Source organism: Cetorhinus maximus, chromosome 20, assembly GCF_964194155.1.
Source record: "Cetorhinus maximus chromosome 20, sCetMax3.hap1.1, whole genome shotgun sequence".
In the NCBI taxonomy this organism is placed as follows: Eukaryota; Metazoa; Chordata; class Chondrichthyes; order Lamniformes; family Cetorhinidae; genus Cetorhinus; species Cetorhinus maximus.
Window position 1 is genome coordinate 8,677,127 of NC_135898.1, and position 13,735 is coordinate 8,690,861.

General features: G+C 43.9%; 1 protein-coding gene across 1 annotated transcript in view; it reads right to left on the reverse strand.

Moving 5' to 3' along the window:
• Positions 1 to 5,385: 5,385 nt before the first annotated feature.
• LOC144694836 (NFU1 iron-sulfur cluster scaffold homolog, mitochondrial-like) overlaps positions 5,386 to 13,735 on the reverse strand; it is a 34,140-nt gene continuing 25,790 nt past the window's right edge. Inside the window, exons 6-8 of the mRNA XM_078565460.1 lie at positions 10,938 to 11,001; positions 8,495 to 8,669; positions 5,386 to 5,592 (exon numbers count right to left, since the gene is read on the reverse strand). Of these exons, the coding sequence (XP_078421586.1) occupies positions 5,557 to 5,592; positions 8,495 to 8,669; positions 10,938 to 11,001 (275 nt within the window). The 3' untranslated portion in view covers positions 5,386 to 5,556. The remainder of the gene's footprint in view (positions 5,593 to 8,494; positions 8,670 to 10,937; positions 11,002 to 13,735) is intronic.

Below are 13,735 nucleotides of genomic sequence, written 5' to 3' on the forward strand. Positions count from 1 at the left end.
GCCCCGCCAGCCCAGCCCCGCCTTCCCATTGGCCGCCGCCGCTGCCTATCAACGAGGGGCGTGGCTTTGACGCTTTGATTGACACCTCCGCTGGAGACGTGGCAGCAGGATCTCCGGGCTGAGAGCAAGGGCAGTGCCATTCAGCATGAGACTCTATTCACCAAGGATGATGTATTGCAGCTCACCCTGAAATGCTATCCACTTAAAATAAAGTTTCCATTGTAAGAAAAGTAAACATTCATTTAAAACTGCGATGAATCACAAAATAAATCATTACACTTGGGAATTAACTCTCATTTGCTTTTTGTGCAATGCAGCTCTCCGAACTTTCTGAAGGACTAGCAGAAATAGATTCAAGGTTCACTCTCAGGGAACTAAATCTACATTTGGGGCAGCAGCAAAGGAGTGAGGCTGATTTAGATAGCTCTTTCTAATAAGCAGAACGGACACAATGAGCCTCCTGCTGTGCTGTATCGTTTTGTCATTCACAAAATGCGTTCAAGCTGATACTTAATACCTTGTCCCTCCTTTAAGATACTCCTTAAGACCTATCCCTTTGACCAAGCTGTTGTTCGTCTGCCCTAATTTCTCCTGTGTGAAATGTGAAGCACTGTCTGATGTTTTACCTGGTTAGCTAAGTGATTTCAGCGCCCAAGAATGTGACTAATACAGGGACTGGGATCACTGAAAATTAAATAATTGACACAGGTTGGGTCCAGAAATGCTTTGGAAATTCATGTGTTGTGAAACTGGTTTTGCCTAAGAAATGCCAAACTCAACCCTTGAGCCTTGCGAAACTATCCATATGGAAATTTTCACAGCTCTTCCGAGATGGCGAAATTTTCTCTTGGTTTAACACAACTTATTCTCCATAAAAAGACCTAGATGTGACAACATTGAAAAGGGCAGTTCCGTCCCACAAATTCATCAGTATTTATCCCCCACACAAACAAAGAATTCAAATCACATGGATTTTTACCTGCACCCACATTCCTTTATACTTCATCCACTGATACAGAATTCTTAGAGAACAGAAGGCCATTCAGCCCAGCTTGTCTGAGTCAGCTCTCCAAATAAACAATTCACTTAGTGCCTTTCCCTGGCTTTCTCCCCGTAAGGCTGCACATTCTACCTTTTCAGATAATAATCGCATTCACTGTCGATGCCTCGACTGGACATGCCTCAGCCACACTCTCAGGCAGCACATTTCAGATCTTAACCACTCGCTGCGTGAAAGTTTCTCCTCATCTAATCCAGGATGTGGATGGATTCTGCTTCAATCACTCGCCCTGGAAGTCAATTCCACACACAACTGTGTGAAGACATTACTCCTGCCCTCGATTCTTAAGCTTTTGCATTAGTCTGGCCCCTCAACAATTGGAAGCAGCCTGCTTCAATCCAACCAGTGTCTTCCTTTCAGCATTTTTAAAACTTCCTTCGTAAATGCCCCCTGATGCGAGTTGGATCAGTTCTAACAATGGATCCACCTGAAGCATTACTCCAACCCTAAACCAATGCAGACTGACCTGCTGTATTGTTGCTCTGTCTTAATTTGAGTGTTGGGGAGGTGGTGGTAATGTCACTGAACTAGCAATCCAGCAGCCCAGATAAATGCCCTGGGGGCATGGGTTCAAATCCGACTACTACAGCTCCTAACAAATCTGGAATATGAAGCTCGACTCAACTGTGAACAGTTTTTGAGGAAAAATGTACTGGCATTGGAGACAGCCCAGAGCAGGATCACTGGGTTGATTCCGGGTAAAGAGGGATTTTCTTATGAGAGGTTGAGTAGGTTAGGCCTGTACTCAATTGGAGTATAGAATAATGAAAGGCAACCTTATTGAAACATGTAACATTCTTAGGAGGTTTGACAGGGTAGATGCTGAGAGGTTGTTTCCCCTTGTGGGAGAGTCTAGGACCAGAGGGCATAATCTCAGAGTAAGGGGTCACCCATTTAAGACAGAGATGAGGAGGAATTTCTTCTCTCAGAAGGTAGTGAATCTGTGGAATTCATTACAATGGAGGGCTGCAGAGGCTGGGTCATTAGGTATATTCAAGGCTGACATAGATTTTTAATCAGTAAGTGAATCAGAGGTTATGAGGAAAAGGCAGGAAAGTGGAGTTGAGGATTATCAGATCAGCCATGCTCTCATTGAATGGCAGAGCAGACTCGATGGGCCGAATGGCCTACTTCTGCTCCTACGTCTTATGGTCTTATGTAAAACGATCAGAGATTGGCGTAAAAACTCACCTGGTTTACTCACACCCTTCAGAGAAGAAAATCTGCCATCATTACCTGGTCTGGCCTTCATGTGATTCCAGACCCACAGCAATATGGTTGACTCCTAACTGCCCTCTGAAGTGACCCAGCAAGCCAGTCAACTCAAGGACAATTCGGGATGGCCTTCCCAGTGATGCTCACATCTCATGGAAGAATAAAGGAAAAAAATATAATTTGTATTTTACCCACTCCCCCACAAACCAAGTTGCTAAATCCTTCCATCCAGTGCTGCTTTACATTTAGTCATGCTGGGATGGTTGAGAATTCACACGCAGCTTCAATAATAAAACCCTGAATCGCCAGTGTCAGGGAAAATTAGGAGTTGAAATCTCAGAGTTCCCTAGCACTGTGACTCCCAGTTATGATGGATGGTACTGCCACACTTGCTGTCACCTTTTGGCTTGATCCCAAAGCAAACAATTGGCTGTATTTTGCTTGGTTAAAAGTGGAGATGGATGACCGGCTAGACCTTTAGTAACTTATAAACATTAGATCCATTCAAAGTTAAGAGGGTGACAAGACTGTCACTAGTTATGTTACATTACATTTGGAAGTTGTGCTAATCCTTTATTGAACCTTGGTTAAGAAACACTTATAGTACTGCATGCAGGTCTGGGCACCTTATGATAAAAAGGGTGCAACTCTTTTTTGAGGAAGAAAATGGGTGTAGATGCAGGAGAGTAGAGAGTGCTGAAAAGATTTGCAAGGCCCATACCAAAAATGCGTGGAAAGGAAAGGATGAACAGGTTGGGTCTCATTTCTCATGAGAAAGGGCGGCTGAAGGGTGATCTTATAGGGGTTTTTAAAACAATGTAAGATTTTGGTACAGTGGATACAGAGTGATTCCTCTTGAGGGGAAGAGCATAACTGGAGGCCATCAGTATTAGACAGTCACCAAGAAATCCAACAGGAAATTCAGGAGAAACCGCTTTACCCAGTGAGTAATATGGAACTTGCGACCACAGGGAGTGGTTCAAGTGAATGGTATAGATGCATCCAAGAGTAAACGAGACAAGCATATAAGGGAGAAGGGGATAGAGGGCTACGGTCGTAGATTTAGTTGAGAAAAGATAGCAGGAGGCTCAAGTGGAGCATAAACACTGGCATGGCCTGGTTGGGCCGAATGGCCTGTTTCTGTTCTGTATACCCTATATCACTCAAGTGCCAATAACTAATATGGCAGAGGTTAAAAAAAAAGGTACTGATACCACAGTCAGAGCTGCTCTTAAGCCAAACATCTCAACCAGATTTCATTGTTACAATGCAGAAGGAGGCCATTTAGATTCTTAGGTTTTCCTTTCCGACAAGGGTCTGGAGCCATGGCCTCTGTTTTGGATGATGGTCACCCATGATAAATGCAAGTGGCTGGGTGTTCTGTTTTGAGTGTGTAGGTTTTACACAACTCCTGCTGGCTGTCCATTCCAGGTGCCTGGAACGTTTAACTCAATTCATCTTTTTTTTAAAAAAAAAACAGTATCACAGCTGCCACTGCTAATAAACGTGGCTGTTCCTAGTCCTGAACACGATAGCCTTTCTTTGAAGAGGAGCTGTCGGGACTCTTGTATTATTTTGCATTCACACTGGTCTGTGTAGACAAGCTAAGAGTCTGAAAGGAAACAGTTTTTAAAAAACGATTAAAACATGGAATACGATGGAACTATAGTTAACCTTCTGAAAAATCACACCAGTGCTCAGAACCTCATAAAAGCTGATAATGTCACTTCATGCCCTGGGGTTACAGATGACATGGGAGGATGAAGTTACACCCCATCATTGGTCCATGTGGAGCTAGGTCAGGACATCTTTAGCTTAAAAAAGGTACAGAGACAGAACTAGTTACTCCTCCTGACCAATCACCAGTTCCGTGGCTTCTGCTCCAGGATATAGTAAATTGTAATGACAGCCTCAACAGAAAAAAAATGGGTTCGGCCATGCTAATCATGTGATTTCCATAAGCGAATCAAGTTTCTATGGTGTGTGAACTGTATTACAGAGGCAAAACAGACAGGGCTGCTGACTTTTACAATTCCTTATCTTTATGATGGTTGTTATTTCTCAATTTAACGAGTTGGATGTGCAACAATATTAAAAGAGGACCACCAGGAAGCACATCTGCAAATTCAACACTGAGCAGGGCGATGGATAGGAACACATAGTGAACACTGAACATAATCACTTTCACATTTGATTTTGTTTTCATACTGTCAGAACCAAGCTATGGATTCTGCAGTGAAGAAATGCTCATGATTAAATCATTTTCAAACTGCACTGACTTCATAATTATGATCAGAAAATCAAGCAATTATATGATGAATTAAGGGCAAGTCAATGTATAATTTAAAAACAGGAAATGGTGGAAAACCTCAACAAGTCTGGGACCATCTGTGGAGAGGGAAACAGAGTGAATGTTTCGAATCGAACCTGACTCTTCAGAACTCAATATGTTATTCATTGGTCATTTACAATACTGTCTAAATCCAATTTTTGACATCCCATCGTTTCCAGAGCCAACTCAGTATCTAGTTCTCTGAATATGAGATTCATCCTCCCTTCTTCCCCAATCTTTTCTGCTGCTTTGGTGTCTTTCTCACTCTTATAACCTCAAACGCAAGAGGAGAGTTGTAAAAAGAAACTAAGCTGCTGAATGCAGCATATTGCAGTCTGCAGCTATGATAGTGATCCAATGCTCTTTCCATCACATGGCTGACCAACAATCTCTCCCACTCCTACCACCTGCCATTGGCATGTGTTGGAAGGATTTACAGGTTGATACTCAACCTGTTTGGCCACGTTATGGACACACCTTCCTTGGCCATCAAGTTCTGGGATAGGACTGGAATCTGGAGCTTCTGGCTCAGGGGCAGGGACACTACCCACTGCACCTCAAGACCTCCAAACATCAGCTCCTCAATAATGACTGTACAAACCCACAGCTTAATGCAGCCACTCAAGCGGAGGTACCAGGGGAACACTCCAGAAAGGAGGGACGGTGGGGAGAAAATTGGGAATAAAAATAGGCCAGAGAAAATAGCATTGAGACATAACTGTCGTGACACTGGGCTTGTAATACCATCAAAAGACACGCGTAAAATCTTCTAAAAAACTGAAGTTTAAATTCTTTATTGCAAAATATATTACGACAGTTTTATTATACAACATATTGCAGCCTGTATAGATGTCAATAATTGTTAAGGTGCACAAGGAGTTACCCAGGATCATGGTCAGAGCATGATGGTTGCATTACCCATCTGGTTGCTGATGTGGCCAGAAACCATTCATGGGACATCAGCTTCTTGCTCCTCATCTGTCACCTGGCAATAAAGTACAGAGGAATTAAAAACATCGTTCCTTTGTCATTTAAAATTGAGGTTTTTGTTTTTGTTTGAGGAAAGATTCTACAATCAGCCTTTGTTTAGGCTGAAACAGGCTCAGGTTGGAAATGGAATACCTCCACTGAAACATGAGTTCCACTTAAGTATATGTGTAATCCCCTGCATTCAAGAAAGAAGTTGCAGCTCTGCTAAAAGATCTTGAAGCTGAAATATTAACTCTGTTTCTTTCTTTGCAGATGTTGCCTGACCTGCAGAGTGTTTTCCAGCATTTTCTATTTTTACTTGTAAATATAGAGCTCTCATGAATCCCTCAATCAAACCAATAATCTGGTCATTATCACATCACTGCTTATGGGAGCTTGCTGTGCACAAATTGGCTGCTGCATTTCCAACACAACAGTGACTACACTTCAAAAGCACTCCATTGACTCTGATACACTTTGGGGCGTCCTGTGGTCCTGAAAGGAGCTACATAAATCCAAGTCTTTCTTTCCTTTAGCTCTTTTCACAGCCTCAGGGCATACCAAAGATCTTCACAACAGCCAAGAAAGTAATCTTGAGTCTTGCCACTGTTGCAAATGTCAGGAAATAGGGAGGCTCATTTATGCACAGAAAGGTCCCACAAACAGCAACAACATAAGCCACCAGTTTATCTGCTTTGGGGCCGTTGGTTGAGGGATAAATGTTGGCCAGCACACTGGGGATAACTTACTGCTCTTCTTCAAATTGTATCATGGGATCTTTGACATCCTCTAGGGTCCAGGTCTCAACTGAAGGGCAGCACCTGCGACAGCGCAGCACTCCCTCAGCACTGGTTCAGTGCTGGGTCCCTTGCTGTTTGTAGTATATATTCATGATCTTGACATGAATGTAGGAGGTATGATCAGTAAGTTGGCAGATTACATGGAAATTGGTGGTGTGGTAAATAGTGAGGAGGAAAGCCTTAGACTACAGGATGATATAGACAAACTGGTCAGGTGGGCAGAACAGTGGTGAATGGAATTTAATCCTGAAAAGTGTGAGGTGATGCATGGGAGGACTAACAAGGCAAGGGAGCACACGGTGAAAGGTAGGACTCTAGAAAGTACAGAGGATCAAGTGACCTTGGTGTGCATGTCCATAGATCCTTGAAGGCAGCAGGACAGGCAGATAAGAAGGCATATGGGATACTTGCCTTTATTTGATGAGGCATTGAATACAAGAGCAGGGAAGTTATGATGGAGCTGTATAAAATGTTAGTTAGGCCACATCTGGAGTACTTTCTGTAGTTCTGGTCACCACACTACAGGAAGGATGAGATTGCACTGGGGAGGGTGCAGAGGAGATTCACCAGGGTGTTGCCTGGGCTGGAGAATTTCAGCAATGAAGAGACATTAGATAGGCTGGGGTTGTTTTCCTTAGAGCAGAGAAGGCTGAAGCGGGATCTGAGTGAGGTGTATAAGATTCTGAGGGGCATAGGAAGAAACTTTTCCCATTAGCAGAGGGGTCAATAACCAGGGGACATAGATTTAAGGTAAGGGGCAGGAGGTTTAAAGGGGAGTGGTGGAAAAATGGGTGAGGGGGGGTGGGGAGGTGGTGGTGGTGGGAGGAGGTGGGGGATGGGTGCAGTACCTGCAACTCACTGCCTGAAAGATTGATAAGAGGCGGGAACCCTCACAACTGAACATTTGAAACACCATAAACACCATAGCATACAAGGTTACAGGCCAAGTGTGGAAAATGGGATAAGAGTAGATAGGGGCTTGATGGCCGGCACGGACTGGTTGGGCCAAAGGGCCTCTTTCTGCGCTGTAAACTCTACAACACACACTGCATCAGAGAGTCAGGCTAGATGATGCGCTTAAATTTATGGAGTTGATCTTGAACCCAAGAGCTTCAGACTCAATGAACCAAGCTTAACACCCATGACTGTGGTTTCCTGACATTGCCTGAAATCCTAAGTTAACGAGTTAATCATCAGCAATTTGATTTCCAAACCACACACCGAGCCCCAGTGCTCAACCCAACCCAATAAAGGTCAGGAAGAAACTTACAAAATTACTTTGGGCATTGCTCTGGCATCTGCTAAGAATTTTGCTTGGGGTAATTCCTGAATTTTTTTCTTGATGATTAAATAAGCCAGTGGCTGGACCTCAAAGGAAATAAATGTTGCAAGTATGGAAAGATGTAATAAAGTGCCAAATAAATCTGAGTTATTTCTTTTTCTTACGCAAGCCTCTCTTTGTCGGAGGTCCATTCATACCGCCCATTTCCCTTATGGTAAAGCTGCTAAAATTGCCAAGCCCAAAATAGCTCGAAAGCTTCCCATTGATGAACCAACTCTGAATAGTTTGAGGCGATCTATTGATAATTTACTCTCCCTTTCAGTTGGAGACACTACTGACACACCAAGAGAAGGTCTTGCTCATGTCCCAGTGATAGAGACTACAGATGCTGTGAGGTTCTTTCCCTTAGCTGGAAAGTCTATAACCAGAGGGTCAGGTATTTTGGACTGAGATGAGGAGAAATGTCTTCACTCAGAGGGTTGTGAATTTTGTTATTCTTTAACCCAGAGGGCTGTGGATGCTCAGTCGGTGAGTATATTTAAGATCGAGATTGACAGATCTTCGGATACTGAGGGAACCAAGGTTTATCGTGAGAGCGTAGCCCTAAGTGGAGCTGAAGTAGATGATCAGCCATCATATTATTAAACGATGGAGAGGCTCGAGGGGCCACGTGGTCTTTTCCTGCTCCTATTTCTCATGTTCTTAGGTTAACACTTTCACCACATACAGGTTGTTTTTCAGAAATCTACATGTTAATTCACAAGCTGCCCAAACACAGTTGAGGAGTGCCACTGGTCCACACCCAGTGTAACAGGCACCTCTTTCACTGCTATTACCTGTACAACGCCTTCCACCTCTGGGATGTAAAACTGCAGCATGTTTTGAATTCCACTCTTCAAAGTGATGATAGAGCTGGGGCAGCTCGTGCATGAACCCTGCAGCATCAATTTCACAATCCCATCTTCAAACCCTTTGTAGATCACATCACCTCCGTCCTCTTGCACTGTGGGCCTGTCAGTTAAGGGGTATGGTTGGGTCAGAGGGGAGAGAAATCACAGTTAAGATGCCTCAGGTACAACTCAGGCTTCCATTGAGATTCAAACAAACATTGGACTGCACTTGGCATTTAGCCAGGTCTCCTTCAGCTAGAATTAGCCAAAAATTACTTGCTTGATTTTTTTTATGCAGAGGAGAGACACTTCAGTCTCTGGACAGTGGGATGAGGGGGAAACAGGACTGCGTGTATGGTTGCCTCCTGCTGGTAATACAGCACAGGAAGGTGATCAAAGCTGAACAGGAATAGACAGCAAATGACAAATTTCTTACAGCACAGAACCACGCCTTTCAGCAACGACAGGTTCAAGCCAGTATGTATGCTCCATGTGAGCCTCTTCCTACCCTTCTTTATCTAACCCTATCAACATGTCCTTCTATTCCTTTCTCCCATACGTGTCTATCCAGCTTCCCCTTAAATGCATCCATCCTATTCACCTCAGCCACTCCCTGTGGGAGCGAGTTCCACATTCTCACCACTCCCTAGGTAAAGAAGTTTCTCCTGAATTCCCGACTGGACTTACTGAGAACTGTCTTTCTTGCTGGCCCCAAGTCTCGCCGACAACATCTCTCCGTCTGACTCTATCAAGCCTGTTTCATAATCGTGACGACCTCCATCAGGTCACCCCTAAGTGGATAGCCTCGACACATTCTGATGTTCACGCCAAGTTATTCAATCATTGTCCACTATTCCAATGCCACTTTCAGGAGAGTGGCGCTAGTATTCCAGATTCTTGGTGCCACTCTTTATATTGCTGAATGCTGCTGATGATGATGTGAACCATTGCTGCTAATTAAGCAAGGTGAGCAGGCACTTTATACCTTATAACAGCACGGCGAGAATATAGATATGAACATACATTGCTTTTGTACAGAATGAAGAAAGGCCACCTAATGTAGGCAGCGCTGGAACTTTAACGAGTTTGGTGGCAGATCTTATCTTTTGATCACAATTACACTCCAGGACAAAAGATATAACTTAATAAAAGCAACAGTCGGAACATAATAACAGGATACAGACCAGGATATAACCCATATGTTTGTGTATGTGTGTCTGTGACTTCACAACATGGTCAAAAAAACACCCAAAGTTAAACTCAACAAGAAGTAAGACAATGAACACTTGTTTTTAAAAGTGGTGTAAAAGAAGGAGAGAAAACTTTGCTCAGTTTGGAACGACTGCCGCCCTCGAAGGTGGGCGACCAGAAATGGCTGGGACAGCAAATCACTCAGAATTCCCAGCAAGTGTGGAAATTTCAAGTCAAAGGACTGTGTAAGCAGTCTGTAAGCAGTCCTTAGGTGAATGTTTTGAAACATTCATAACTTCAAAAGACTTGCACTTAGATGGCGCATTTCATGATTTCAAGGCATCCCAAAGTGCTTTACACCCCCTGTAGCAGAGGCACTGTTGTAACGTTAGAAAAGTGGCAGCTAGTTTCTGACATAGAGATCCCACAAACAGCCGTGTGATAATGACTAAATTGTCTACTTTCGTTACTGGGGAGAATCAATATTGGCCAAGACACCTGGGAGAACTCCCTGTTTATTTTCATGAAAACATGATTAAAGGGATAAGGACCACCCCGACCAAGAGCATTGTCCATTGAAGATTTTTTAAACACCTTCTGACATACTGGGTGCATTTTTGATTCAAGTCCAGAAATAGCTGAGGAAAAGGGACATACTCCATTTGGTTTGGTGAATGTGAACACCGGTAAATAAGATTATTTTTCAATGAAGAATGCATATTTCACTCTTTGAGTGACCCCAAGAGCTGTAGGATTGTGACCTGCAGTTTAAATCAACTCCGCACAGCAAAAACAACACGGAAACAAACCTTTACCATGAAAAGCAGCAGCAGCAGTAGCCCTCTCCTCACAGTGTACAATAACACATCTCTGCTCACCCAGACTCACTTGCAGGCCAGGAATTTGCTTAAATTTTCACTCTGTAGTAAAATGGCTCTTGATCAATTATTAACATCAAGACTAATGCATGAACAATTGTCCAGATAGGAGACCCCCAAAATAGGAGTAATTCATCACAGCTCGTCCGGTATAGCACCTGAAGCAGAAAACCATTTGCTTCTAGTAGCAGTTAAAAAAGCCACCACTTTGCATCATCTGAGGTAATATTTAGTATTAAAAGGCTCTTGCTATGGGAATTAAGAATATATACTGTGATTTACTCTTACATTAATATTTCAAGTGCTCCACTGCTACTCACCGAATTCTGGTGTCCAACAACTCCTTGATTATGGCGACAACTTCATCATCTTCTTCCGAAGGAGCTAAAAGCAACAGGGGAGAAAGAACTTCAGTGTGAGGCCAGTCTATGATGAGGAATACACATAATTCATTATTCAATAGGTCATCTTGTGGATCAATCACTCATTTGTAAAATTAGAATTAGAAAACGTTACTAAGCGTCACTTGAACCAGAAGACGTGAAACTGACTTGCTCCTAGACCTCAGTCACTGCCTCTCTGATTGCCAAGAGGACCTGGGCATGATGACAAGGTCAGTCGGAACTTGCAAAAAAAGGACCAAGATGCAGCTTGGCTGGTGCTATGAAGGGACCTCCCCATCGGATCCTCCCTGCACACCTGGAGTCTCACCCCTCTCCGCATGTTGCCCTTGAGGTGACTGCGAAGGGGAAGAGGACGAAGATATTCCTTCTGGAATATGCCTTTGCAAAGCAGGTCTGGACAGAGATGTAGTGGTTTTGCAACTCACCAAGGCTCCTTCGACAGCACCTTCCAACCCCGTGACCACTACCACCCAGAAGGACAAGGCAGCAGATGTATGGGAACACCACCACTTGCAAGTTCACCTTCAAGCCACGCACCATCCTGACTTGGAAATATATCACCATTCCTTCACTGTCGCCGGGTCAAAATCATTGAACTCCCTCCCTAATAGCAGTATGGGTGTACCTACACCACACTGACTGCAGCGGTTCAAGAGGGCAGCTCACCACCACCTTCTCAAGGGCAATTAGGATGGGCACTAAATGCTGGCTTAGCCAGGGATGCCCACATCCCATGAACAAAGAAAATTTTCTTGAGGTTTATCCCGAGCAGCTGCATGACGCGGGACTCTGTGCTGTACAGGCTGTTCCCATGGACACACACTGAGATAAACATCAACTGCTACTGCAGGACCATCAACTCAGTGAAAGATGCTCTATGATCTGACTGAAATTTGGTGGTCTTCCAGTGCAAAGGGCTGTCTATAACCAAGTGTTGTAGGCTGGCAAATTCCAAGGTTCAGCACACCGTGTTGAGGGACGCACTAAAACTTGGCACAGCTGCCGCAAAGGCTCAATGGGGAAAGGCCACTGTCTAAGACCCTCATGCCAGAGTACACCGAGGGCTGTAAAACCCCTCGGGTGGAATGCAGCAAAGAATGTTTGACATGAAATTTAGATGTACACTGTAAATATAACCTGTTACGGCAAGTGTACTGAAGCACCTCATGTACTGTATTGAAAGAACCCAAGCTACATTGTCATAGAGTTATAGAGGTCTACAGCACAGAAAAAGGCCCTTTGGCCCATCAAGTCTGCACCAGTCAAACAAGTACCTAACTATTCTAATCCCATTTTGCAGCACTTGGCCCATAGCCTTGTATGCCATGGCACTGCAACTGCACATCCAAATACCTCTTTAATGTTATGGGGGTATCTGCTTCTCCCACCCTTTCAGGCAGTGAGTTCCAGATTCCCACCACCCTCTGGGTGAAAAAATTCTTCCTCACATCCCCTCTAAACCTCCTGCCCCTTACCTTAAATCTATGCCCCCTAGTTATTGATCCCTTCACTAAGGGGAAAAATTCCTTCCTGTCTTACCCTATCTATGCCTCATAATTTTATGCACCTAAATCATGTTCCCCCTCAATCTCCTGTGCTCCAGGGAAAATAACCCCAGTCTATCCAATCTCTCCTCATAACTAAAACTCTCTAGCCCAGGCAACATCCTGGTAAATCTCCTCTGCACTCTCTCAAGTGCAATCACATCCTTCCTATAATGTGGATTCCAGAACTGCACACAATACTCTAGCTGTGGCCTAACTAGCGTGTTATACAGTTCCAGCATTACCTCCCTGCTCTTTTATTCTATGCCTCGGCTAATAAAGGCAAGTATTCCATATGCCTTCTTAACCACCTTATTTACCTGCCCCGCTACCTTAAGGGGCCGGTGGACATGCACACCAAGGTCCCTCTGATCCTCGGTACATCCCAGGGTCCTACCATTCATTATGCATTCCCATGCCTTGTTTGTCCTGCCCAAGGCATCACCTCACACTTTTCAGGGTTAAATTCCATCTTATCTGCCCATTTGACCATCCCATCTGTATCTTCCTGTAGCCCAAGACACTCAACCTCACTGTTAACCACCCGGCCAATCTTTGTGTCATCTGCAAATTTACTAATCCTACCCCCCAAATAGTCATCTATGTCGTTTATATAAATGACGAATAATAGGGGGACCCAGCACAGATCCTTGTGGTATGCCATTGGACACTGGCTTCCAGCCACTAAAGCAGCCTTGTGTCATCACCCTCTGTCTCCTACAACTAAGCAAATTTCGAATCCACCTTATCAAATTATCCTGTATCCCATGTGCATTTGCCTTCTTTATAAGTCTCCCATGTGGGACCTTGTCAAAGGCTTTGCTGAAATCCATATAAACTACATCAGCTGCACTACCCTCATCTACACACGTGGTCATCTCCTCAAAAAATTCAATCAAATTTGTTAGGCATGACTTCCCTCTTACAAAGCCATGCTGACTATCCCCGATTAACCTTGCCTCTCCAAGTGGAGATAGATTCTCTCCTTCAGAATTTTCTCCAATAGTTTCCCTACCACTGACGTGAGACTCACTGGTCTGTAGTTCCCTCTACTTAATGTAATCACAAATTTGAACTGTTATGCAATATACCTTTTCAAATTGTATGAATAAAGAATATTTTTGGCAAAAGAAAAGGAGTAGCCTTTGTCATCTCTCAGATGTCAAGTTC